The sequence below is a fragment of the Embiotoca jacksoni genome, unplaced genomic scaffold (assembly GCF_022577435.1).
Source record: "Embiotoca jacksoni isolate LCO1_2020_lvr unplaced genomic scaffold, fEmbJac1.0.p SCAF_73, whole genome shotgun sequence".
Lineage (NCBI taxonomy): Eukaryota > Metazoa > Chordata > Actinopteri > Embiotocidae > Embiotoca > Embiotoca jacksoni.
In genome coordinates this window covers 265,271-290,872 of record NW_027185429.1, presented here as the reverse complement: position 1 = coordinate 290,872, position 25,602 = coordinate 265,271, and the positions used below count along the sequence as shown (strand labels likewise).

At 43.9% G+C, this 25,602-nt stretch overlaps 1 protein-coding gene across 3 annotated transcripts; it reads right to left on the bottom strand.

Annotated features, from left to right (window-relative positions):
• Window positions 1–427: 427 nt before the first annotated feature.
• Window positions 428–25,602, bottom strand: filip1b (filamin A interacting protein 1b). 3 transcript variants are annotated; one of them, XM_069177462.1, is made up of 7 exons: window positions 25,260–25,602; window positions 12,410–12,663; window positions 10,198–10,371; window positions 9,087–9,265; window positions 4,159–6,919; window positions 3,168–3,225; window positions 428–838 (listed from the first exon to the last, which is right to left on the bottom strand). In XM_069177462.1, exons 2-7 carry the CDS (start codon window positions 12,653–12,655, stop codon window positions 804–806), a joined length of 3,453 nt encoding a protein of 1,150 aa, XP_069033563.1. In that variant the 5' UTR covers window positions 12,656–12,663; window positions 25,260–25,602; the 3' UTR covers window positions 428–803. The 3 variants fall into 3 exon arrangements, with proteins under 3 accessions (XP_069033563.1, XP_069033561.1, XP_069033562.1); XM_069177460.1 differs by lacking the exon at window positions 428–838 and having other exon boundaries at window positions 2,596–3,225; XM_069177461.1 differs by lacking the exons at window positions 428–838; window positions 25,260–25,602 and adding an exon at window positions 15,027–15,103 and having other exon boundaries at window positions 2,596–3,225.

Sequence of the window (25,602 nt, the reverse complement as noted above, 5' to 3'; positions counted from 1 at the left end):
GGATGAAGTGTAATTAGAAGACACATAAAGGGGTGTGATTTACGGGATGATCTGATCGGCGTTTAAATTTAATAAACAACGTCTTTATATTTTATATGCTTGAATTTCTGTACTTGAATTTAAGATTTACGTGAACCACCTGAAGGCATCATCATTGCCAACAATTTAAATTACACAAAATGAAGATTGAGGTTGTGTCGAGTCTCCTGAATTTAAATTACAAAACACAATGTATTTTGATCAACAAGAATAATTTATTCTTACGTTTAATAAACCGTCAAAGACACTTTAAACCTGCAAACTCAGCTTCATTTTAACATTTGAATGAAATTTAAACTTTTAAACAAGATTGTAGCGCTTCCATGCCAAAGTATGACCGTCATAACTTTAAAATCTTCTTAAATGTTTGTCAGAAATCAACTTTTTTTATTTAAAATAAACAATAGCTTGAAAAAATGTCAGCATACCTGTAAATCTTTGTTCACACTGACCTCATTCTGATTGTTTACCTCTCACGTATTCACACACAGAGTAACCAGCTCTATTTCCAGATCAGATTAGAGCTCTAACGAGTTTTATTGGCTGCTTCAAGACTCATACATGTGTTGATTTAGTGCTTTTCTTAGTCGTACATCACTGTAACTGCGTTTTTAGGGTGTTTATGTTCTACAACATAAATAAGACATGTTTGACCATTTTCTGATGTTTTATTGCTCATTTTTCAGTACAGCTTTGTTTGTGTGTATTTTTGCTGTTTTGTGAGAAGAAGAAAGTGTCCCGTCATCATCATCGTTCTTCACCTCTCAGCGGTGGCTGTTTGCTGCGTCCATCTGTGAACCTGTGGTGGAACAAAACACGGGTTTCCATGAAGGCCACAGTCTGTAACTTACATTTTAGAAAACTCAGAACAACATTTTTATAATCATCAACTATCAATTAAATTCTCTATTGATTGATTTTTTTTTTTTTATTTTTTTTTTTTTTTTTTGCCGCTTTCAGGCAGAAGAACCTGAACAGTCTCGAGTCTCTGAGGTCGTTCACAGCTCAGATTTTAATTAATATCTGAGGCCTCAGGCTACAAGACTGAAAAAATCAAACACACCTACAACTTTTTTTTGTTTTGTTAAAACATGATTAAAATGGAATGAATTAAATTAGATCAGCACACATAGACAGACAATTAAGAATTACAATTAATTACAAAAAAGAAGCAGATACATGAAAAAACAGCTAAAAAATAAGCATAATATCATAATTCAGTTTGTTCGTTTTTAAAAAAGTTTTTTCTCACTTGGGAAGCCCTCTCAGGGGTTTCTATTGGCTGTTCTACTTCCGCTGATTTATGTTATATTTTAAAGAAAAATAAAATGTTCAGCCTCTTAGTATTTGGAGATATTCTGTGTTTTGTTTCAGTGAAAATTGAATAGAATCGAGTTTTGAAATGTTGGTGGGATGTGTTTCTAAACTCTGGGAAATTGTGAAACTGTTTTCTTACATTTTATAGACTAAATGAATAATTCGATATTTGCAAATATGTCAACAGGTGGATCAATACTGAAAATATTAGTCAGTTGAAGCTCCTGTCTCGTCATAATGTTGATATGCAGTATGTGACTGAGATTAAACCTCCAGCTATGTTTCCTCCTCTGCAGCAGAAAAGTCCTCCCTTCAGTCTCCGGTCTGTTTCCTCAGAGGAGCCGGCCATGACGGGGCCCTGATGTGATTTTCATAATCCCATTCAGCCTCTGATGGTGTTCCCAGAAGGAGCATTTGATCCATCTAAATCTCCTCCCCGCCTCGGGGGAGTCACGACCAACGTGCTGCAGCTGAAACGAAAGCCATTCAGCTTGTTGTGATTGCAGCGTTTTACTCTCTCCTCTAATGTTTCCCCTCCTGTTGTACAGACGCTCCTTTTCAACCCTCACTGCACTCTACAACATCCTGCCTTCATTCCCTTGTTTCAGCACACTAGCAGGATTTCTCTCTCATTCTCTGTCGGACAGAAGAATTCAAGATTTCCTTATTTCCTGGTCTCCTCTTTCAGAAAACCCTGCAGGTAATTGTGGTTTATTGATTTGTGTTTATTCGGAGTATGCAGTTATTTAATAATCAGACCATCAGAGGCCGTGTGAGGCTGCCTCTGCTGCAGTTTCTTCCTGAAACGAGTCCTTTACGTGTCCACAAGAGGGAGCTAAATGCTCACAGTGTCCAATGTAATACAGAAAAAAATCATAAACATAATCATAAACCCCGCCCCCTCCATGTTAGCTGATGGGACACGAAATAAATAAACTAATAAAATCAAAATCAGATAAATTGTTCCAAAATATGGCGTCTCTCATACAAAGTACTTTTTATCATGTTTGTTCAAATTAAAATTGTTTTGTTAAATTGTGTCCTGATTTGATTGATAGCTGCTTCAAATAAATTTGTGGACTTTGAAATGTGCTATTATTTCCACACAGGCCATGGAAGCAGTAAAAATTAGTTTTCACGGCTGTTCGGTGGCGTTTCGGTCGCCAGCATGGGTTAATATCATGGATGTCACACAAGGCTCACACACAGACAAAAAAAAAGAAAGCTATGAGGCAATGCTATACTTGGTTTCAGAGATAAATAGTTTTTATTTGGGTGCCTGTCACATGGATGCTGGCAGTTCAAACAGTTCACAGTGCCTCAGTAACCGAAAATAAACACATACTACGAAAAATATGAATGATGAGATTAAAAGTCTGGGAGTTAATCAAAATGCATTCAAATTCCTTCTCATGCAAAGAAAAGGTTCATTAACATAAAACCTTAAAAGCCGGCGCCTCAAATGACACAAATATTCTGACCTGACGTGTTCAAAAGCAAAATGAAAGTCGGAGTGACATGAAATCACGTTCGGAAACTGTAATAAAAGGCGACATCACAGTCCCATATGTGACCTGTTTCTTAAATTTGGCGGCAGATTTCGTGATAAACTCGTCATCACGAGACGCCCACGCCGAGTCGTTGCCATGGCAGCGTGTTAGGTCCTCAGCTCTTGCCTCCCCCAGAAGAGGCGGAGCCGCACACGATCGACTTCCTCAGCTCGATTTTCATGGCCTGGCCGTCGGCCCGCGACTCTAACCTCGTCACCGTCGACACGCCGCCCAGAACCGCCTTGCTGCTCGGTTTCATACCTTTTGACACCGGGATCCGTGTGGCGGCGCCCCGAGCCGACTGCACATCCGCGCCGGGCTGGAAAAATCAACGAAAAAAACCAACATGAGACACAGGAAAGAGTCCGGATCGCAGAAAAGACGTTGTTACGTGTTTCTACGGAACCGTATGAAAGATTTTAAGTTTTTTAAGTGAAGAAAATGTGAACGCCCCAGTAAGCAGGTTTTGGACAGGCTTTGTCCATGATAACGTATTTAGTGGCAATTGATCATTTGGGGATAAAGCGCCCCCTGCTGGCTGCAATAAAACAACGCTAAAAGGTCACAATGGGAATTATCTCCAAAATACTTTTACGTTCTCTGGTAACAAGTCCACTGAACTACAGAGAAAGATGGAACGGCATGAAATGTACTAATTGATATATCGAAACAACAGTTCAACCAAGGTGCCTTCATAGTCTTTGATTTTCAACCATATTAAGTCCAAATTCAATTTGAATTTCGTGACCTGTAAATCAGTGCTTACTGGAACCGTTCACACCACCGTGTTGGAGTTAACTCAAGTCGACCTTCTTGCAATTAATTGACACCAAGAATCCTGAAACAAGGTTGTTTATGCGTAAATTAAAAGTGCTCATAAGTCAAACATCCCCAGTGTTCAGCAGCCGCCGACATTTAGTTCAAAAGGAGTGAATTGGTCAGTTGGTGAATTTGTGAAATCTGTCCGTGCAGGACTTGTAGAAAGGTCTGTGGAGGGGGGGTCGAATGATTGGCAGGTCATTCCAGGGGTTAGCTCATACCGTGTGTTTATGAACTGGCTGTTTGGTACCTGGAGAGAGTGCTATCTAGGAAGCACACACCATCTGAATTCATTTTGAAACATTTCAGAAGCAACTGCAACGTAAAAAATTAGACATTTTTTAGACGTTTTTTGTGAATGAAAAAGTCATTTAGGTTTGAGGAACGTATTCAGATGGAGGACATTCGAGTTAATAATGGTCAAAGCTCTCACCACTGACTGTGTCGGTCTGGAGGCCGCCGAGGTGACCGGCGTGATCGTTATGCTGCTCGTCATTTTGCTCGGAGTCGTCTTCCCCGTCAAGGGTTGCCGTGGCGACCGGAGTACCGTCCCCGTCGGCGTCTCCTTGCCATCCGGGCTCAACCCGACCGACCTGAGTGTCAACACGGGACTGCTGCAGCTCTCTGACGGCCTCTTAAACTGTGGACCCAAGTGGATGTGGATCTTGTTGTCCTCTGTTGTGATGATGTTGCTGTTGCCGTTGTATTTCCGTGCCGGTCCCGGTTGCTTCTCCGGGGTCATCTTGATGACCGTGCGGCTGGCGGTAACTTCGTGAGGCTCAGACGAAGCGCAGGCTTCGGCCACCGGAGTGGCGCTGACGGTGATGATGGACACCGGCGACTGAAGGCTGCCACCGCCGCCGTTGCTCTTGTCCAGACTCTTCGCCCTGGAGATGGTGGTGATCGTGACCGGGGATTTGGCCCGATCCAGACCTCCCATCGTATCGGACCCTTTGGCCTTCGAGGCGACGGTCATGGGTTTGGGGACGATGGTGATGCGAGGTTTCTGGAGGCCGAGAGTCGGGATGATGGTGGTGCTGGAGAAGAAGTCCTCGGCTCGAGGGCTGGTGATCTCCAAGGTGGCGGTGCTGTTCTCGTGATCCGGGGTCACTCGAATGTGGAGTGGCTGACCCGGCTTTTGGGACATGGTCATCTCGGGCGGATGGAGCATGGACGACGCCCCGTTGGTCTTCTCGCTCTGAGTGAGCGTGATGGCCTCCTTCTTTTTCATCCAGGGTATCCAAGACTTCCTCGCCCCGAGTTCTGCCGAAGCCGGAGGGTATCGCTCCAGGACTGTCGGCTTCTTAACGCCACGTTGTCTGAGGTGGCTCATTAGGTGGTTCTCTTCTAGAACTGATTTACGGATAAAACCTGCTGCCGTCTCCTCCTCGGCCGGCTCGCTGGTCATCACATCCGTCTGGACCGCCGTGGAGGTAACCGGGACGTCGACCATCCTCCTGCCGTTCATGCTGGGTCTCAAGGCGCGACTGTACCGCTTGGTGGCTTCCAGTTCCTTGGTGAGGTTCTCCACCTCCTGGCTCATGCTCTTCTTCTTCTCTTCTTCTTCTATGAACCTTTGCTGGAGGACAGAAAAGTCCACCTGCAGCTGGGAGAGCTGGTCCTCCTTGTTCATCAGTTCGTGGATCTTCTCCTTCAGGGCCTGGACGTCCGCCTGCAGCTCTCTGGTTTTCACCTCCTCCATCTTGCAGCGGACCCTCAGCTCGGCCTCCGGACCCACGACCTCGCCTTTCTCTATGGCTTTGTTTCTGGCAATCTGACTTTTCATTTCTTCCAGCAGCGTGGAGAGGGCATTTGCTTTGTCCTGCTCCGTCCTGAATTTCTTCTCCAGCAGATCGTACTCGTCTTCGGTTTTCATCAAATCTCCCTCCACCACCTCCAGTTGTTTGAGGCGGCTCTTGAGTCTTTCGATTTCCAGCGTGAGCTCTTTCACTTTGTTGTCTTCGTCTGGATTTCTGTAGGCCTTCTTTCGCTGCATCTCCCTCTCCGTCTCCTCTAGTCCATCCATTCTTATTTTCATCCCCCTCAGCTTGTTATTTAGCTCCCTGCACTTCTCCTCCTCGCTCACAAGTTGATTCTTTAACACATCTTTCTCTTTTGCGAGAGACGTCACTTGGATCTCCATTTCCGATTTGAACTTGAGAAGTTTTTTGCTCTCCTCGATCAGCTTCTCCGTGACCTCCGTAACTTTGCTCTGCTCTGCTTTGAACTTCCGACTTAACTCGTCACTTTTCTGTTCTTCCTGCTTCAGTCTCTCCGCCATGTTTTTCCTCTCGTCCACCAGTATAACCGTGAAGGACTTCAGCTTCATTAGATCGTCCTTGAGGACCATTTCGGCCTTTTCGCACTTCGACTCTGACGCTTCCAGCTCCTTCAGCCGGGTCTTCACCGTCTCCAGCTCACCGGCCAGATCTCTCACGACCCGTTTCTCCTTCTCCAGGTTGGTGTGAAGCTGAGAGCACTCCGTTTTGCTCCTGTTGAACGCCCCCTCCAGCTTCTCCAGTTCCACCATCCTCTTCTGGAGCTTGTCCACCTCCAACCGCAGCTCCTTGCTGTGGCTCTCCTCATCCTGCAGCCTCTTCCTCAGCTCCCGGCACTGAGTCTCTGCCTTGGTGATCTCCTCATCCTTGCCCTCCATCTCCAGCACTCTCTTGCGTAGATTCTCCAGCTCGGACATGAGAGACGAATTCCCGCACTCCCCTTTGCTGATCTTCTCCCTCAGCTCCTGCAGGTCCTCCTCCGACTTCAGCAGCACCTTGTTGCTCTCTTCCAGCTCTTCGATCTTGTTCGCCAGCCCGGCCAGCTTCAGCCTGAGCTGCCGGCTTTGGGACTCTTGGTCCGCCAGCTTGGCGGTCGTCTCTTCGTGCTCCTGCGTGAACTTTGCTGCTTTGTGCTCCAGCTCGGCCTCCAGCGTGAGGACCTTCTGGCCGTCCTCCTTGGCGGAGTCGCTCACCGCCGCCAGTCGCTGCTCCTTTTCCTGCAGCTTTTGAGCGAGGTCCTGCACCTTCTGGCTCTGCTGGTCGATCTGCTCGATGTGCAGCTGCCGCTCGTCCACCAACATCAGGGCGAAGGACTTGAGCTTGACCAGCTCCGCTCGGACCTTATCCAGCCTCCTGCTGTGGTCCTTGTCCTTACGAGCCTGGTAGGCCTTCTCCTGCTCCAACAGCCGTTTGAGTCTAAGAGACAGAGGTGAGGCCAGATGGGAACGGAAGTTAGTATCAAATATTTCCAACAGACAAATGTTGAGAAATTTGATTATAAACATGAATAATTGGACGCGGGATGGAGGAAAGTAAATGATTATTGTTTGTTTTTACCATCTGGTGACCAAAACAAAATGACCAACATGTCACTTTACTGCTCCACAGTTTCACGTATTCCTGCATGCAGCCTCTGCAGGTTCACAAAGCGCAAATTTACAATTTAAGTTAAAACATTTTCAACTCGTTTGGCTGCATCTTCTTCACTTTTCCATCAACCCCAAATATTTGCATTCGTGCCGTCACCAAAACTCACCTTTCATTGACATCTTTGGTAGACAGATTAAAACAAATTCAACTCTGTTACCCCGACGTACAACTTCAAGAAAACTTTCACACATTTAAACTTGCATCAAACCATTGGACAAAGCAATAACAGGAGAAACTGGCCAATCAAAGTTCTGAAAACTCAACTCCTTTTTAAAAATGTCAGACACTCGAATACAAAAACAAATCTTAGCCCTCCGCAACGAACCCTTCAAACTCCAAACAAATGTCAGTCTTCAAAAACCAAACCTCCAAACTCCTTCCCTGCATCAAAACCTCCTTCCTAACAAACTTCCACTCAACTCACCAACAAGTATTGATGCATCGCAGGTTGATCCATGTCTGAGAGTGTTTTTAAAGCCGAGCTGCTGAGCTGCTGAGTGTCTCCGGGGTCAGAGAGGGGAGGAAGGAGGGGAATTAGCCGCCACATTCCTCACATGTCATCGGTGGACACTGAAAAAAGGTTGTGCTCAACCTGATGTCATCCCCCCCTCCCGTCTGTGGCACCCAGAGGCCCCGCCCTCCTTCGGGATGCTGAGGAGGAGGCGGCAGGTTTGACGTAACTCCACTTTCAAGTTTTCAAACATTTCTTTTTCCAAAAAACTGTTGGTCCGGTCTGATGTGACCGTCTGCTGCCAGCCCGGCAGCGTTTCCATGGTAACACGGGAACAATGCGAGGCGTGAGTTCTTGTTTTGGGAGGAGGACAATGCCAGACTCTCGCCGCCTTTCTCATTATAATCCCTCCGTATCATGCAAAAGGGAAAATACGTGAGACATAAATCCTCCACGGAGGCTGGATCGAATGTGAGTGAGGTCACAGAGGAGGCTCCTAATATGAGCTTACAGATGCACAGGCTCTCCATCTCTGGAATCCATTATTCCAGCTGCATGTTGTACATAAATAAAGAGCACTCGGGATGGCCTGTGTTTTGTCGTGCAGACATTTGCACTTTTTGTTGGCTGCTTGTAATTTAGGAGACGTGGGAAGAAACTGTCCTCCTCTGCTGCACAGATTGGATCTCTCGTTGGAGAAAAGCAAGAAGTCGTTCGTTATTTCCAACGTCTTGTGTTTTAGGCAATTAATGACGTTAAAAGCATCAATTCTCAGGGAGAAATTTTATCTATACTGTACAAGATAATAACTTAATTTTAAAGTGTTTGATTAGGACTTTTCCTGAAGAATATTTAACAGTAAAATCACAGCAAAAGAGGAGCAAAAGTAGGAAAACCAGACGAGGCTAACATTAATAAAAAAAAATCCTGCGGCTTTAAAATAAGTTTTAAATCTAATAATCGTCCTCCTTCCTCTCAGGACTCAGAGCGTCTGTCTTTGCGGCCTCGTTGGCAGACGATGTCTCTGCAGGAAGCCTCTGGCTGTGTTCGGGTCCATTCAGAAACCCGTTGGTTTGGTTTTTATGACCCAGAAATTGTTTGCAGCGTTGCAAAATCGCATGAAATATAAAAGATTAAATCTCAGAAACACGTTTCAAAAATCCTCCACAAATCAGTGTTAAAATGTAAAATGAACTATTTTAGCAGAAAGATCCAGAAAGAGGAGGATTCAAGGAGCTCCGATGACTGTTGAGACGGTTATTGATGAAGGTTCTCGGATGGATTCAGATGTTGGTTTGGTTTTAGAAATAAAAGTAAAGTTTTTTAAGCAGTTTTTGAACTTTTAAATCATCAGCAGTGAGTTCGGAGTTCAGAGCCACAGACAGGAAAGTCTGACAAACACAAGAAGAAATAAAGAGGAGCTGCAGCTTTTCTCTGCTATCTCAGACCCGTGTGGAGGTGCTGTCGCCGTGGTGACCTCACCTCTCCCTCTCCTGCTCCAGCAGGTTGGTGAAGTCGTCGCTCTTGTCCATGAAGTCGGCGTGTTTGAGTTTCTCGTTGTCGAGCTCCATGACGGTGCGGCGGTGACATTTCTCCGCCATCAGCAGCTGCTCCAGCATCCGTCTGTACGTCTCCTTCTGTTTGTCCTCCAGACGGTCCAACTGAGGGGGAGACACGTCCACACTCGTTACCGACGGCGACTCGGCACATCTGCCGACGCAGCATGCCCGAGCATTAGCCACGGTGATGGAGACATTGTGTGTGTGGGAGCGACTCTGCACACGATTACGAGCTTCATTCAGAGACTTTCACGCCGTCCGGCTCGACTGAAACCCTGCAGATCTCAGGCAGCGTAGAAAATCACACTTTCAAACAGAAACCGTCGCCATTCAACGCAACAAAGAATCAGTTCAGCAGATAATTTCACTCACATGAAGTCTGGTGTAAATGCACCGCCAAAATAAAAGTTTGGAAATCACTGCTTCCTGTATGTGGAGTTTAAATTACAGTTAAAAGTAAATTTCAGAGAATTTCCACCAGACTTCCCCTGATAGGTACTGCTGTCAAACTGCAGAAAGAGTTTAATGACAAGAACTGAAATGTTCCTGCTTTATTTTATGGATCACAAAACCCTAATTGGCAAAAATGATGTAATCACGTATTAAACACAAGATAAAAAGAGACAAATTACAGAGTTTTTAATCTTCTTTTTGAGAGAATTCCTCCATTTGAATGCATTAGTATGTAAAAATCTTAACTAAACAGAGACTGTAACTGGAAAATACAAAGCAGAAACTTCTCTGCTGTGTTTCTGTCCTCTGATCTCTGTGTCTCACTGTGGGCGGAGCTGCACCTCCTCTGCACTGACACAGGTGGAGGAAGCGAAGGGAGGTCGTGCACTTGTTAATGGATCAAAGTTGATAGCCTCGTTTTCTCGGACAGGCGAAACATAAATAACAAAAAAATGCTGAGATGGATCGGCGAGCGACGGGTTGGAGACTTCTGCTCCACGCGGTGAGAAATACTTTCGTTAGTTTATGTTTTGACCTGATGGAAGAGTGTTGGAGATAAAGTCCGTTTGTCGTCGGCTCACCTCCATCATGGGCTTCTCGTACACGTCGTGGGTTTCGCTGCAGCTCTGGACGAGCTGCCCGTCTCTCTGCAGCGCCTGCAGCGGCTTGGTGGGGACGGCCGAGCCGTAGTGGGCCTCCAGAGTCTCCGGTCGGGTTCTGTCAGACTTCATCAGGCCGATGATGTCCTCTCTGGCCTGAGGACACACAGCAGGGGGCGATACGGTCATGTTGGGAAACGGAGTTTGGTTTTAAAGTTGTATTTAGTGGATATTTGTATCCTGAACTGTTTTTACAGGTGAATGAATTAAACGTTTTAACTGTAGATGAAGCGCAGCATGAAACCAACTTAAAGTTTTAGATGCATTTTTGACCCACGTTTTTGTGACAGTGATGGTAGGGTTACTATTGGTTTTACTTTAACACAACAAAATGGATAATGAGGCTGTCTAACGATGTTAACATACTGAATAATGAAAATAATAATAAACTTCTCTCAGGCGACCTGTACCCAAGTGGCTCCAAAACATTACCTCATCAATTCCTTTCACCCTGATAACATGCAACCACACAACAAAACACTGCAAGTTTTCTGCTTTTTCCGGGTTTCACCAGCAGAGGGAGCTGTTCCCTTCACACAGCAGCTCACACTAAAAGACACAAAGTCTGGAAAGGCATCACTATTTTCTTAATGTGAGGAGTATAAATTCATTTATCATCTATCTCGTGATTTGATTAAAAGAGTTTCTTCTTAAATCATCTTGTTTACGGATCTTTCTGGAAAAATAGTTCCTTTTTAATTCAACATTGATTTGTGGAGCGTTTATATGGTGCAATCTATAATATTCCATGTGATTTCACTATGCTGTGAAGTTGTGCATCACTGCAATGTTTACCTTCGTATTGTTGATCACAGTGTTAATACTGCCAATTTTGAAAATTCTGATTTGTGATCTCAATGAGTAGAAATTATTAAAGGAAAATGCTCTGTTTTAAAAGACAGGTGACAAAAACATTGTTTCATTCTTGGCATCCTCAATATTTAAAAATCTGAACCAGAGACTATTTTCTTTCCAAGCATTTGAAATGTGAAACAAAAGCTGCGTGAAGTGTCGCTCCTCGTTGAGTATTTCTCTGTTTCTCTGATGGAAAATATTCAACACGCCCAAACAGATGAGCGGGATGGAAACAGAGGGCGAGGCGGCGGCAGCAGCAGCATCCTGCCTCTCCGGAGACCCGTTCAGAAATCTGCCTCCATTAGAAAATCATTATCAGACTGGAGGCCGGCAGCAGCTGGTTGGCTGCTTCCACACCGGGAAGCTTATTTTCTAAATCTAACCATCACACAGTCAAATGTCACTATATTTCCAAGATATTTTTGGTTTTGCGTGACTCCTTCACCCAATGCAGCTTTAGGCAAAAAGGAATTCAACTGTTTCTGAAACAGACAATAACCAACACTTCGGTTGGCATGGTAACCAAGCTGTCCTCTTTAAACATCTCAATCAATAACAAATCACTTGGATTAACTGCAATGAAACTGTAACTGAGTAACTTCAACAATTAGGAAAACAGTTTTTATGGTCTTTTTTTAAAAAATAAATAAATAAATAAATAAAACTTCAGGGCCCTTTTCCACTCCTGGTAAAAAAAAAAAATTCTGTTTAATGACACCAATGAAATTTTTTTGATACTATCTACTACAAAACTTTGGCCATCAAATTCAAATCAGTACATCCTTGAGTCAAAGTGAACATCCATGCCAAGTTTAAAGAAATTCCCTCAAGGCGTTTGTGAAATGTCACATTCACAAGAATGGGACGGGCTTGAGGTCACAGTGACCTTTGACCCCCAAAGTCTGAACAGTTCATCCTTGAGTACGTGTGAATGTTTGTACCAAATTTGAAGAAGTTCCTTCAAGGTTTTACCACAAAGACCAATGAAACAAGCACAAAAGGAGGCCGAAGAGCTCGGTGAAAAATTTAGACTCAAGTAAAATTACAAAAAGAAGCAAAAAGACCACAAACGTACTGATGAATGCAGCTTTGAACTTGAACTTTCTGCTGCAGTATTCTGAGAAACATAAACATTATTTTAGGTCTTTCAAATGTTTCCATCCCAGAACCTCTAAATCTAAATGAACCGGGTTGATGTGGTTAACGGCAGGATGACGATGAGCACCATTGACCTGTCGTTAAAGTAATCACACTTCTTGGAAGTGAACCCGACTCGTACCTGAACTTCTCCCTCCATGACTCCCAGCAGGTGCAGCAGGTCTTTCTTCGACAGTTCTGGCGTTGCTGGTTTCTGAGGTTTCTTGGTTCCAGACACCATCGTCCTCCCGTCCTTCTCGTCCCTCTGAACCTTCATCTTCCTCTTCGGCAGCTCCGGCGTGTTTTCCTCCTCCTGCTTGATGAAACCTTTCGTGGGCTGCATGTGTCCGTCATCTGGACCCTCCATGGTGCAGCTCCTGGATCGCATTTTTTTACCTGTGAGGAGGTATAAAAAAAACCCGATAAATTTCCACATCAATGCCGTGAATTCAAGCCACTGGTTTTAGTTTGGATCCAGTTTGACATCAACTTGTAGAGATTTACTGGGCTTGAAGGTCCGCCCAATTATAGAATGCTTTTGTGCAGCTCAGCCTCAAATTTGAGTTGTTCTTGAATGCACCACAAAAATATATTTGCTAGTGATGACAGCGTGGCTTTGACAGGAAAATAAAGGCAATGAAATGTTCCCCATGATGGATCACCTATCTAATCTTTCAGCTTCAAGTCCTGCAAGATGGTTTTCATTGCGTACCGGAATTAACTGGCACCAATTCAGCAGCTGCCTGGAAAGTTACGGTATATATTTCAGGAACTGTGAGTCTTCTAACATGAAATATTCCACTTAATGGACTGAAATGTGTAAAATGATCCTTTACAGGTCTGAGCTGTAATCTTTAAAAACCTGGTTCATCCATGTTTTAGGAGCGTGACAGCATGTTGATTGTACGTTTTACTGTTTTCTTGAAGAATGCAACAGAAAATCTCAGTTCTGTGTCCCATAACATTTCCAGTTAATATTGTTTTAAGCGAAACCAATATCTTTCCTTGTCCTGGACCAAAATATTACCCTACCGATGAGTTCCAGTCCTCCAATGTTGATCTTAGTTTCCTTTCCATAATGAAACTCTTTCCCTGATGCTAAATATAATTTGGGTTTTGCCAAAACATCCAATGTCTACATTATTTTTGCCAAACATGCCGTTGGTATTTCGCCCAAACATCTCCATCACACCGAGGCCTGAACGCTACAAAACCTCTGAAGGTGCCCTGTGGCACCAAGAGGCAGTAGATCCTTTCAGACATTTTCCAGCCCATCACCCCGAAATTCTGCCACCAGTTCATAGTTTGTACCTCAAAGGACGACTGTCAGTCCTCCGGACATAACGATTGGGCACTTGACCTGGCTGAGGTTTATGTATTTCAGATAATCAAACATTATGTACTATGACCAAGTAAAAGTCCAAATGATCCATTTTAAGGTACAACGAGTGTGTTTACATGGTGACTTTTTTATATCCCAATTCAGAAACCTGAATGAAACCAAATATGCCAACTAAAGTACCCAAAATAAACCAGCCTCGTGCATTTTTAAAACTATTTCCTGATCTCACACCACTTTGGTTCAAGTTTAAACACAAAACCACATGGTTATGGTTCGGGAAAGATCATGGGCAGGTTTAAATAAGTACTTGGTCAACATTAGGGAACAAACGTGGTCATGTTTAAAAAGAAACTCTAAAGAAACAGAAGACAAACTGCGTGGTGTTGAAGTCAATAACTACAGAATGAAAAGTGAGTTTAATACATTGCGACACAGGAACATAAATCCAGTGAGTTGGCTCACTGCTTCCCTCACTGATGTCTCTTTAGCTTCAACAATGATGAAATCAACAGCCGGGAGCGTTGGCGGGAGGGGGGTCCTGAGAAAACAGTGCGTTTCAGGCTATTAACCGTGAATGAGGCCAGGGTTCGTGGAGGCTGCAGGTCCGGATGAAAGCGGGCCGTGACTCAGCCAGAGAGAATCCTGGCAGCAGAGCGGTAGCAACGCGGTGCTGCCGGTTATTAATAGTTGTTTCAGGGGAGATGCCAACGTCGCCCACGCTGAAACCACACAGCTCCTCGTGGTGGCGGCCGGACCGGCGGACCAGAGGAGGAACCGCAGACCGATCCGAGCTGGAGGTTCAGGCGAAGGGTTCTGGATGAGAACGTGGAGTCGGTCCACTTCATGGTTCTGTGTTGTGGTTCTGCTGCCTCAAGGCTTTTATTACAACACTTACTGTACAGACGGACGCACATAAACAACGTTTTACAGCGTTCTGCGTGTAAAAAACAAACTGAGGGTTTTAATGTGAAGTCTCTTTATTTAGTTTTATCGTTTCCATTTCATTTTTATTTCATCTGTGGTTAGCAGAAATAAAAATTCTTCAATTTTAGTGATAAATCACCAGTGTTGTCAATTCAAATAACAATGAAATAACATGGGAAGGTTGGACAAGTGGGGTTTGTTGGGCATCTGAGACAATTTCATTGGTTTTATGAAGTAAATACATAAGATTACAAAAGTAGTTGTTATACAGGACATTATACGATATAATCCATATTTATGTACGGTTTATATGTTGTTAAGATTTGTTTTGTTTTAAAGTGTAAAATACGACTTAAGTTTAATATCATGTGCATTTCACACATTTCAAAATATCAGTTATGTCTAAAAAAAAAAAAAATTCTCCAAAAAACAAACCAACTTCAGATAAGATCAACTTTTGAAAGAGTTTGTTGAGGGTCACATTTACACTCACGGCCAATTCAGAATCACCGGTGAAGCCAACACGCAGTAAAGCCACGCCGAGTCTCTGAAAACCTCCGAACCTTCCACCCGCTGCACCGCGTTGTCGCCCCGTTGTTAACTATCGTTATAAAATGTGACTCCTTAACGAGGCCAGTTGAACAGAGTAAACAGCGAGTATCGGGTCTGTAAATAGAGACGCTCGGTTTGCAGGTTGTGTCATTTTCTCTCTGGTTGCCAAATGTTGCATCACGAGGTTTCTCTCCGTGCCGACGGCGTCGGAAACTCCTCCGTTTAAACAGTTTTACCTTCTCAGGAGGATTCAGAGCTTCGTTCGCCAGAGACCTCCAGCACGAAACACTGCTAACGTCTCCCCGGAGAAGTCGTCTGATAATGTCCGACATTTTACCCTGTGCAACGGTTTTGCAAAATCCATAAATATTCTGACTAGAAACACATTTTATGATCAGAAAACACGTCTTTCACATCGAGGCCGACGTTAAATCTGTTTGTTTGTAAATTTGGAGATAAACCGGCTTCCATGCTGCAAAAGAAAAAAATATCTATATCTATCTATATCTATATATAGATAGATATAGATATTTATTTAATAGATAATATGAAATTAGTTTTCCTTTAGTACGTCAAACTCCTGAGGAACAAATGTAAACAAACTAAAATTAGAAGCTGAATAAATTGTGGTTTGGATCTCTGGCCCTCCGTGTGTGTGTGTGTGTGTGTGTGTGTGTGTGTGTGTGTGTGTGTGTGTGTGTGTGTGTGTGTGTGTGTGTGTGTGTGTGTGTGTGTGTTTCTGGTTTATGCTTCAGTCCAGATAAAACCTCGGACAGCTGTGGCCGGCGGTCGACACACGACACCAGCGGTGGATAAGTGGTGCCGGAGGAATGCCGGCAGCAGCGTGTTGAGAAAGCTCATCCAATAACGAGAAGGTTGCGGGTTCGACTCCGGAATCTTTCTTTAAAACAGGTGGTCTGATGACCTTCGTGCAACAAGTCGGATTTAAAATAAGAGAGAAAAATGCCGCTACGAGGGATTGTTTGTTCACGCTGCTGGTTGCTCATCGTTCCAGTCGAGATCAGTCATGTTAACAAACCACCGTTCTGATACGCTGCGAGCTTTACAACACGAGCGCTAACCCTTATTCTGAGCTTTCATTTATCACGTTGTTATGACAACGACATCCGGCTAAATGGACTAAAATAAAAAAAATAAAAAAAATGTGTTCCTACTTTTTAATTAGCAACTTTTTATCATTTAGGTTTTTCTGTGCTGATGGCAGATTTTTTTGTCCAAAAAAGGAAATGATAACACTGGTAGGATATTAGCATTATAAATGACTATTCTAGATCTGTAACACTTTTTTAAGTATGATATATAATTTGAATACTGACAACTTTGCTAGCATAGCATGTTAGCATGCTGTAACGCTCATATTTCCAGAGTCTCCATTGTTCTTTATCAAGGTCAAAAAACTAAATCTAACAAAAGACGAACGCTGACTTAAGAAGCGGTTTGTTTAATCGTTCGTGTCATATTGTTTAAACTGTGTTCGAATGCCGTAACATTTGAATAAATTCCATTATTGATAGTATTTATCCGGCGTGACGGCGACGCTGGAGATAATGTGTGAATAATGGTTTTAATTGTGCCGACACGTCCTGAATGCAGCGCTCTCCGGTCACATGTCACTTCATCCGACGCCTCACCTGTCACTCACGTGCTCTTCGGCCGACTTCAGTGTAAATACGTTTAACGGCCGTCCTTGCAGCAGTCGCAGCTGTTTGTGTGGCGAAACCAAAACAGGGTATTTTTAGTGTCTCCCCGCTGGCGACCAGAGTCCAACGAGGGGGAAACTCCAGCTATCACTTTATAAGCCATCAGCGCCTCCATGTTCCTTCACAGCTGCAGCTCTCACGATCCTCCAAACAAACGACCACCGGGCTTCATATTTATTCTTCTCTTTATCCCCCCTGACGTGGCTCCTGCTTCCTGTCCGGCCAGCGAGCGTTCAAAACGCTGCCATTTGAAATCACTTCAACCTTTAAATCTGAGTTTATCTACCTTTATAGGCGGATTTTCTGGATTTGTTTGTTCTTTAAGGCTCTTCTGGATTATTTTGTGAGTTTTCCATCCAAATATTGCACAAATCTTGAAATTTAGAAAACTGGCAACAGAAAGAGTAAACTCATGTCGGACAACTGGCTGGTGGCGACAATTCATCAATCGGTGCCTTCAAATTGGCACAAAATATGATATTTATGTTGGTTTCATGTATTAATACAAACAAACATTTGTTTATTTCCCTAAATAATTACCTGAGTTTCTAAAAGAAAAAAAACAATTTTATTATCTACAGATATTGATTGTTTCACCAACAAAGCAACAGGCGAGACTTCTTCACCTTGTTATCAATACTTATCATAAAAATTTACTTTTGAAAATATACTTTAAATGTTCTGAACACAAAATCTAATAAATAAAAATAAAGTGTTCTTGTATGTGTATTATATATTAAGAGCTTGATAAAACTTGATCTATTTCTTCTGTTTTTACAGATTTAAAACGGCACCGGAGCTTTTAACTGTGAAGCTCACTACGACTCCTGATAACAGGAGTTTAATGCGACGGTGCGTGACTCCCTGCAGGCGTTCGACTCAGCTTGGTCGAACTGTGTTCTTCGTGTGCAGCGTGATTTAAAGAGAGCAGATTGAAATATGACTATAAAAGGGAACGAGCGTCTCCGGGAGGTCCGGCCGACGCTGCAGCTCTCCGCCAGCAGCCAGTCATCCGTTAGATACCAAACCTCCTGCTGCCGTTCATCCAAACCTCTCAGTCTATTCAACCTTCACCCCTTTAAGTGCACAACTCATTTTAAAATAGTTTATACAGTCAGGCTGATATTTCACTTTCTTTCTGTGTGTTTCCAGCCACCTATTTTTGATATATAGTTTCAATTTGTGCAGAAGCAGAAGAAAAGCCGGATTTTTTCATTAAGTTTTGGGGGAAAACATTTCCTCCAACTAAACAAGTAAAGTTAGTAAATTAACGTATTTGGCTGTAAAAGCAGAGCAGTGATTGTAGTGACATCTGGTGGACGGAGAGGGCGTTACTCACCGGTCCGAGATGACCTCTTCATCCAGGTCAGGGTGAAGTCGTAACGCCGTTTCATGACCTCTCCACCAATCAAAAGTGACTTCCTGAACTTTAACGTCTCTGGTGCAAAAAAAAAAAAAAATACCCCAAAAAATACCGCCAATGAAATTGTGGAAAAACCTGTCGACGCCGCCGGCTGAAATCAAAAGTGTCGGTGCTTCACTATCAAGAGCTTGTGCTTGAAATAGTGACACTCACAGTTGGGACTTCACACGGACTCACGTTAGCACCTTCAGCCGGTCGCAGCCACGTCGGAAATAGAACAATCAGAATCTGCACACGTCAACCGGCAAGTGTTACGAACACGGACTTAAAAAAACCCGCTTCTGTTTCAACGCACCTGATTCATATTATTTAAATCAGTTACCGAGCTGCAAATTTGCAGGATTTGATTGTGTTTTTAACGTATTTGAGTTTTTACAGTTAAAAACCCAAAGATCCCTCACAGCTCCATAAAACAACAAGTACTCAGTTATTCTACAGGAAACCAAAATATTATCCAAATAGTGTCATTACTTTATGATTAATTACATTTTTTGTCATATTTGTTCCTTTGTTAAACCATTCGATTGATCCACCGATTGATTGAAAGAAATTTCATCTTTTCATCGTTTACCGAAGCGTTATCTGTAAAAATGCAAGATCAGCAACTTTCTTTTTGTCCCAGAATTACATTTTTTATATTTTCCTTTAAATTGATGTTTTATTGATGTTTTAACATTGTTAATTTAGGTGGTTGTCTTGTTTGTTTTTTTAAATGTTTGTTTGCACCTTTTTTTTTTTGTATTTCCTTGAGATTTATATGTTAATCTGGTTGTTCTTTTTCTTCCTCAAATGTATTGGGAATAAAATGTTGATATAACTGTTTTCTTATCATCTTAATCTGTTTAGTCACTTTTCAGTTTGTTTATCTCAAATATTAAAAAATGTTCTGTCTACAAAATTTGACCCGAAATCATTGTTTTCCTTGATGATTGTCTTGAGTACAAATAATAATAATAATAATAATAATAATAATAATGATAATGATAATGATGATGATGATGATGATGTGAGTTGAGGTGTTTTTGGAAACGACTCTCACCGTCCTTCTGTCCTTCAGTAGGTTGTTAGATAACTGAGAGCGCTTCTATTTTCTCCGCAGAACTTTTATTTTGACGGTCTAGAAGAGTTCTCCTCGTCACTTCCCACCAGACTGCGGTTCATTCAGAGGAACACGTTGCAGACGACCTCTGCGTGACCTTCGACCCTCCGTCGGTACCTTCCTCCTTTCATGGAGGTCTGATTGCTGCGCGGACGAGTGAGCTGGAGGGCCTGAAAATAGAAGTCGTAGCTGCAGCCCAGTTTAATGTAAAACCGGGCGTGAAATGTGGGTCAGAGGTTCGGATGTGATGCGGTCGGGTTATTTCGGAGAGCTGTCTGCACGTACAGGAAAACCTCTCGGCTGCAGACGAGTCCGTCGTGAAAATAACGTGGTGAAAGGATTTTTTTCCCTAAAGTTGTAGTTTACTCATCCGGGTGAAGCTGGAGGCGGAGCTTAGAGTAACGTCAGACATCTCTGTGTCTCTTCTTGGTGATTATTTTGTCTCTTTGTGGTCGTTTGAGTGTCTTTATTGTCCCCTTGTTGACGCCCCTCCACCGTCTTGCCGTCCTCGGCCGGTCTCGTCTCCCTCAGAGGTCCGTTGGCCGCCAGCTGACCGTGGTTAGTTGATGCAGCTCACCTGTGGCCTTCAGGCTGGACATCTACTCTCTGTTGTGTTCACACCTTCGACATCTGTTAGTGCTGCTTTCCAAACTCCTCGTTGGGTTTTCACAGATTTAACTTCACTCAGTGAATCTTTTGCGTGGACTCTCTGCTTCTTACTTTGTCGGAGTTTGTGACATCTTGTCTTTGTTTAATTTCCTTCCAAAATAAAAGCTGATAATTCTACAGTGAACAGAGGAATCCATCGTAGCTTATGTACAGTTTGTCTTTATTTGTAGCTCGGAGGTCAGTCCTGTCTTATTATTTTGTGATTCTGCATATTTCTGCTGTTTGATAAAGTTCAGGAAACTTTCTGGCACGAGACAAAGATTCAACGTCCTCTTGCGACACCTTTGAATCGTCTCGTAATGTTTTGCTGCGTCCAACACAAATCTCCACCCGGTGCGGCTTTTAATCATCCACATTAACGATACATTCCCGAAGCTCGTCGGTCATCGGGGCCGGACGGTTTTTTTCATCGTCCCAGCGGTTCGTTCACGAGCTCTAATCAGCAGCGACCGGTCCAGAGAGATGACATCATCCCGACATGCAGCCGGGCAGCGGACAACTCTCACATGCCTTTCAGATGGCCCGAGCATGAGGTCACTTCCCTCATAAACTCTGAGAGGAGGAGGAGGAGGAGGAGGGAGAGAAAGGAGGAGTAAGAGGGAGGAGTAGGAGGGAGGAAGAAGAGGAGGGAGAGGGAGGACGGAGGAGAAGGAAGAATAGGAAGAGGGAGAGGGAAGAGGAGGGGGAGGAGGGAGAGTTGGCGGGCCCAGCAGAGTGAAAGAGAGTTTGACCGCTGTTCGTTCTTTTTTTTTGCGTCATTTCACCGTTTACGAGCCGTCTCGCTGACGAGTCTCCTGCGGTCGGCGGTCGGTTCACCGCATGCGTGACGACAGTTGCAGAAATGAGTCGTGAGAGAGCAACGAGTGGTCTCAGAGAGCACGGCCACCATCGCAGACCGCCACGCAGACCAGCACACAGACCAGCACACAGACCAGCACACAGACCAGCACGCAGACCGCCACGCAGACCAGCACGCAGACCAGCACGCAGACCAGCACACAGACCAGCACGCAGACCAGCACGCAGACCAGCACGCAGACCGCCACGCAGACCAGCACGCAGACCAGCACACAGACCAGCACGCAGACCGCCACGCAGACCAGCACACAGACCAGCACGCAGACCAGCACGCAGACCAGCACACAGACCAGCACGCTGACCGCCACGCTGACCGCCACGCTGACCGCCACGCAGACCAACACACAGATCAGCACGCTGACCGCCACGCAGACCAACACACAGATCAGCACGCTGACCGCCACGCAGACTGCCACACAGACCAACACACAGACCAGCACGCAGACCAGCACGCAGACCAGCACGCAGACCAGCACGCTGACCGCCACGCAGACCAGCACACAGACCAGCACGCAGACCAGCACGCAGACCAGCACGCTGACCGCCACGCTGACCGCCACACAGACCAACACACAGATCAGCACGCTGACCGCCACGCAGACTGCCACACAGACCGCCTAACACCAGGAGCCTCGAAGCCTCTGGTGTTGCTGAGCGGACCGAGTGCTCCTGATTTGGGTGAACTGACACTTTAAAGAGCCCAGAAGGAGAAATTGTGCAGTTTATTTGAGAGTAGAACAAAATTCACCTCCATGAATCAGGAAGTACAATAATACTCCTAATAGTTCATCTATAATAATCTGTTGTTTTTTATGTCAAAATCTTTTTATTAGTTTATCTATGATTTCTGATCCATGATCATTTATCGAACCACGGCAACTTACGGAACAATAACACGAACTTTTTTCATTAACTTAAGTTATATGTAAACAGAGTCCCGTCGCGTGACACCGATATGCTTCCCTCTAGTGGACGGGCGTGTGTATTACACGCTTTGCCGTGATACCGTGGTCGCAGTACCAGAGGTTCACCAGGAGGTTCATCTGGACAGGAGGTTTTTACTAAGAGCTGTTCAAAAACAATTTAAAACTGATTTATTTTCAGTTTTTTTCCATTTTAACCTCCATTTAATTTATTTATTTCTCCTCAAACCTTCTCGTGTGTTTCGCTTTGACTTAATCTTGCTTCTTACTTTTTTGTTTAAATACTTATTTTGCTGTGAAGATGATGTGTGACTGTTTGAACTCTGTTTGATTATGTGCAGCAGGTTGGTCGACCTCTGTTGTGTTTAAATGTGTTGCAGTATATAAATAAATCGGACTTCCCCCAAAAGGTGTCAAAGGAAGTGGTTTTAAACTCTGTTGAACCAGCTGACGAGCATTTCCATTTGATGCCTTCATCGTGGCCCTTGAACACCATGTTTCCTTTTTTCTGCAGTCGGTATGAAGCGGACAACGAACGCGACAAACAGACGAACGCATCCATCAAGTTTGCGGGAGACTGTTGGGAACTTTCTGGGTCATAAAGAGGAACGTTGACGCAAACGTGGACGACAGTGCAGCATCTTCGGCTTTTAATGAGACCAAGAAAACTCCTGTAGTTCTGCTCATCTTCATCTGATGGACGGTCCGGCGCTGAGCTCAGACAACACGCCCCAACACGGAGAGCTCAAACGCCACCGTCGTCATCTTTCCCAGCGAAACACACCCTCATGTTATCAGCTGTTCGATACGCTGCCTCCAACAACTACACCCGAACACATGCTCGCTCTCAGCTCCCTGTTATGCTGTCATGGGAACAGATGTTTGCTGTTATGAAACCAAACAGGACACTGCTGAGCGTCCCACACAGATTAGTGAGCAGAATTAGCAGAGTGATCTCATGGTTCCCGTCTTATCGCTCAGCCTTGAGCTGCAGCCGGGAGATACGAGGATGCTGCAACCAACCCGACGGAGGACCGACTGCTTCACCTCAGAGGCCCCAACGTTTTCACAGGACAACACTGTCTTTCTTCTACTTCCTGTTTATTGTATGACCACGGAAAGATGTGAAGTTGAACCCTTCGTTGGTTCCTTATCAGTTTCATTGGGTTTTTAAATACTTTGGAGGAAATTTCAACCTGATTTCAGCCGAAAAAAAGTCCCCGAAAGCAAAGAAACATTCTCTTTGCATTATGAAATATTAAAAGCTCCATTTGATTTGCTGATACGGTGTGATTGAGAAAGGAGCCAACCGCTCGTCCCTTCTGTCAACGTAACATTTGAATTCAAACTAATATCCATATTTAATATCCCGTCAGGACTTGGAACAGAATCAGAGATCTGGATTCTCACCAAAACCCAATCAGAGGTTCTCGGGCCTGATGACGGGCCGTCTGCACAATCTCACAGATGATTGTTGATCGATTTTAGTTTGAGACGTTTTACTGTGAGACAGTCAAAGAAAACAAACAGGTGATTTCAATATTTCAGCTCCAAACTAAAAGAAAATATCTTTGAATAAATGAAATAAAATCCGGGTTCTCCCACGTTCTGACTCTTCAGTGGGTTTTAAAATAACTTGCAGTGGAAACACTGGAAAACAAAAGTCTATTAATGCGGAGGACGATCCCAGGAGACCGGGACCGGGCAAAGCATGCTGGGTACAATAACACCGAGGAGGTCGAGGCCGGAGGGCTGTTCCATGTTTTTACACACAGATCAAATGGGGAACATTTTCCAACCAGAGAGGTCATCGTCTGGAGGGCAGCTCGGTCGCCACAGCAGACGATCGTCCAAAACACTGAACGACTTCTGACCTCAACCTGAAGTTGAGAAATCGAGTTTTTTGTTTTGTAAACTAGCAGGAAAGTTTAATGCTTACAGAGGCGGAAAGCCCGCAGAGGGGAAACGTGGCGGTCGTTGGCGTCATTATTCCTTCACTTGGACTGAAGAAGGAACTGATAAGATGTTGGGGGTTAAAGGTCACTGTGACCTTGCGTCAACCCATTCTCGTGACCCCGATATTTTAGGGACGCCTTGAAGGAATTTCTTAAAATTTGGCACAAACGTTCACTTGGACTGAAGGATGAACTGATAAGACTTTGGGGGTCAAGGGTCAAAGGTCACCGTGACGTCATGGTGATCAACCTCAGAAAACACACGTGTAGCCATAACTAAAGACTTCATACACTAATTTCGCACAAATGTCTAATTGGATGAAAATGGTGACGTGGTGACATTTTATATCCAAAAGGTCAAAGGTCAACTTCACGGTGACATCATAATGTTGCGCAAAAACCTTTTTCTGTCCATTATTCGTGAACACAAGAGGAGACTGGGACCATATTTCCCATGTGCTCAGATACTGTGTTGGTTGAATTGCCATCAGTTAATTGAACCTCTAACGTATTCCTTCACTACCATTAATACTTGTACAATATTAAAAGGACTGCTTTGGTTAGTGGACTAAATTCCTGCAAAACTAAAGACACAGAGCTCCAGAAGAATAAATGTTTGGAGGAAGTTGTTTGGATGTTTCGGTGTGTTTTTCTGCTGCATCATCGGCGCTCTGCCTCCTTATGTTGCAGCTGCCGTACGTACTTCCATCCGTGGAGCCGCAGAGAGCCGATCCTGAGTACTCCGGTAAAACATCTATTAAATTAATGCCTCCTGATGTTCTGCTTCCTGAAACAAGCATTTACTGGGCGGCGGATGAAGGGAGTCGTAACTCACTGATTCACCGAGTCTCATAGACGCTGCTTTCATGACTCAGTACGAACACGCTTGCCACGGTTCAGTGTTCCTGTAACTCATTATTACAGCCGTCACCACGGAAACGCTTTAACTTATTACATTTCATATATACTGAACTTTCTTCCTGCAGCAGCTGTTTATTTCACATGCCTCCATTCAAAGTGTAATAACTCCTCATGTAAACACAACAGCACCCTCCAACTGAAGAACCATTAAATCTATTAGCATAAATTACTGTATTTATTTATTGACAATTAAACTGTACATTTTATATGCATTTTATGTACATATAAAATGTTCTGTATTAACATAGAATTTCAAATAGAATTTGAAAGATTTTGATTTATTTCAAGAGATGTGTATTTTATTCATGCAGTGTTGGACATGTCACACTTATTCTCTCTTTTTATGTCTTACAAGTCTTTCTGTCCCATTATTTCTTATTTAAAGTTTATTAAAGTTGATCTTGTCTTTAGTTTTTACTTAACTTTGGATCCAAGTATATCTGAGTATCTGTGGGTAAAAGTATGTTTGTGTATTTACAGTATATGAGCAACTTTATGATTATTATATGTGTATTTTCTTTTAAATGAAACACTGTCAGATTTGTTTTTCTTTTACGAGCTAAAATGTCCAAAACTTCCCGTGTTGGTGATGATATCAAACTCACCTGTTCTCGCAGCTCTTCTGTGGTGTCACAGACATTCAGTCCAAAAATGACTCCGGTCCTTATTAATAAGTCGGCTGACACTCCTCACAACATCACACAAGTTTCCTTTAAAGCTCCTCTTTAATCCAACCTTCACTTTGTCTTCTTCTGCTCGGCCAAAGTTGAAGGCGCGTGAAGCTGCGGTTGGAGTCCGAGTCAGCCGGAGCGGTGTCGGGCTCAGAGAGCAGAAGAAGCTCTTTCTTCCAGCTGAAAGTCAAATCATTTGGGGATGTCCAACCTCTCCCTCCAGCAGCCCGTTGGGTCCCCGGTCATCAGCAGCTATATTTAACCTGTGCTCTCAGTG

Coding starts and splice junctions, on each gene's coding strand:
- filip1b (XM_069177460.1), bottom strand. CDS start 12,655: ATGCGATCCAGGAGCTGCACCATGGAGGGTCCAGATGACGGACACATG. Junction 10,372..12,409: donor TCATGGAGGGAGAAGTTCAG/GTACGAGTCGGG, acceptor GTGTGTCCTCAG/GCCAGAGAGGACATCATCGG. Junction 9,266..10,197: donor ACGAGAAGCCCATGATGGAG/GTGAGCCGACGA, acceptor TCTCCCCCTCAG/TTGGACCGTCTGGAGGACAA.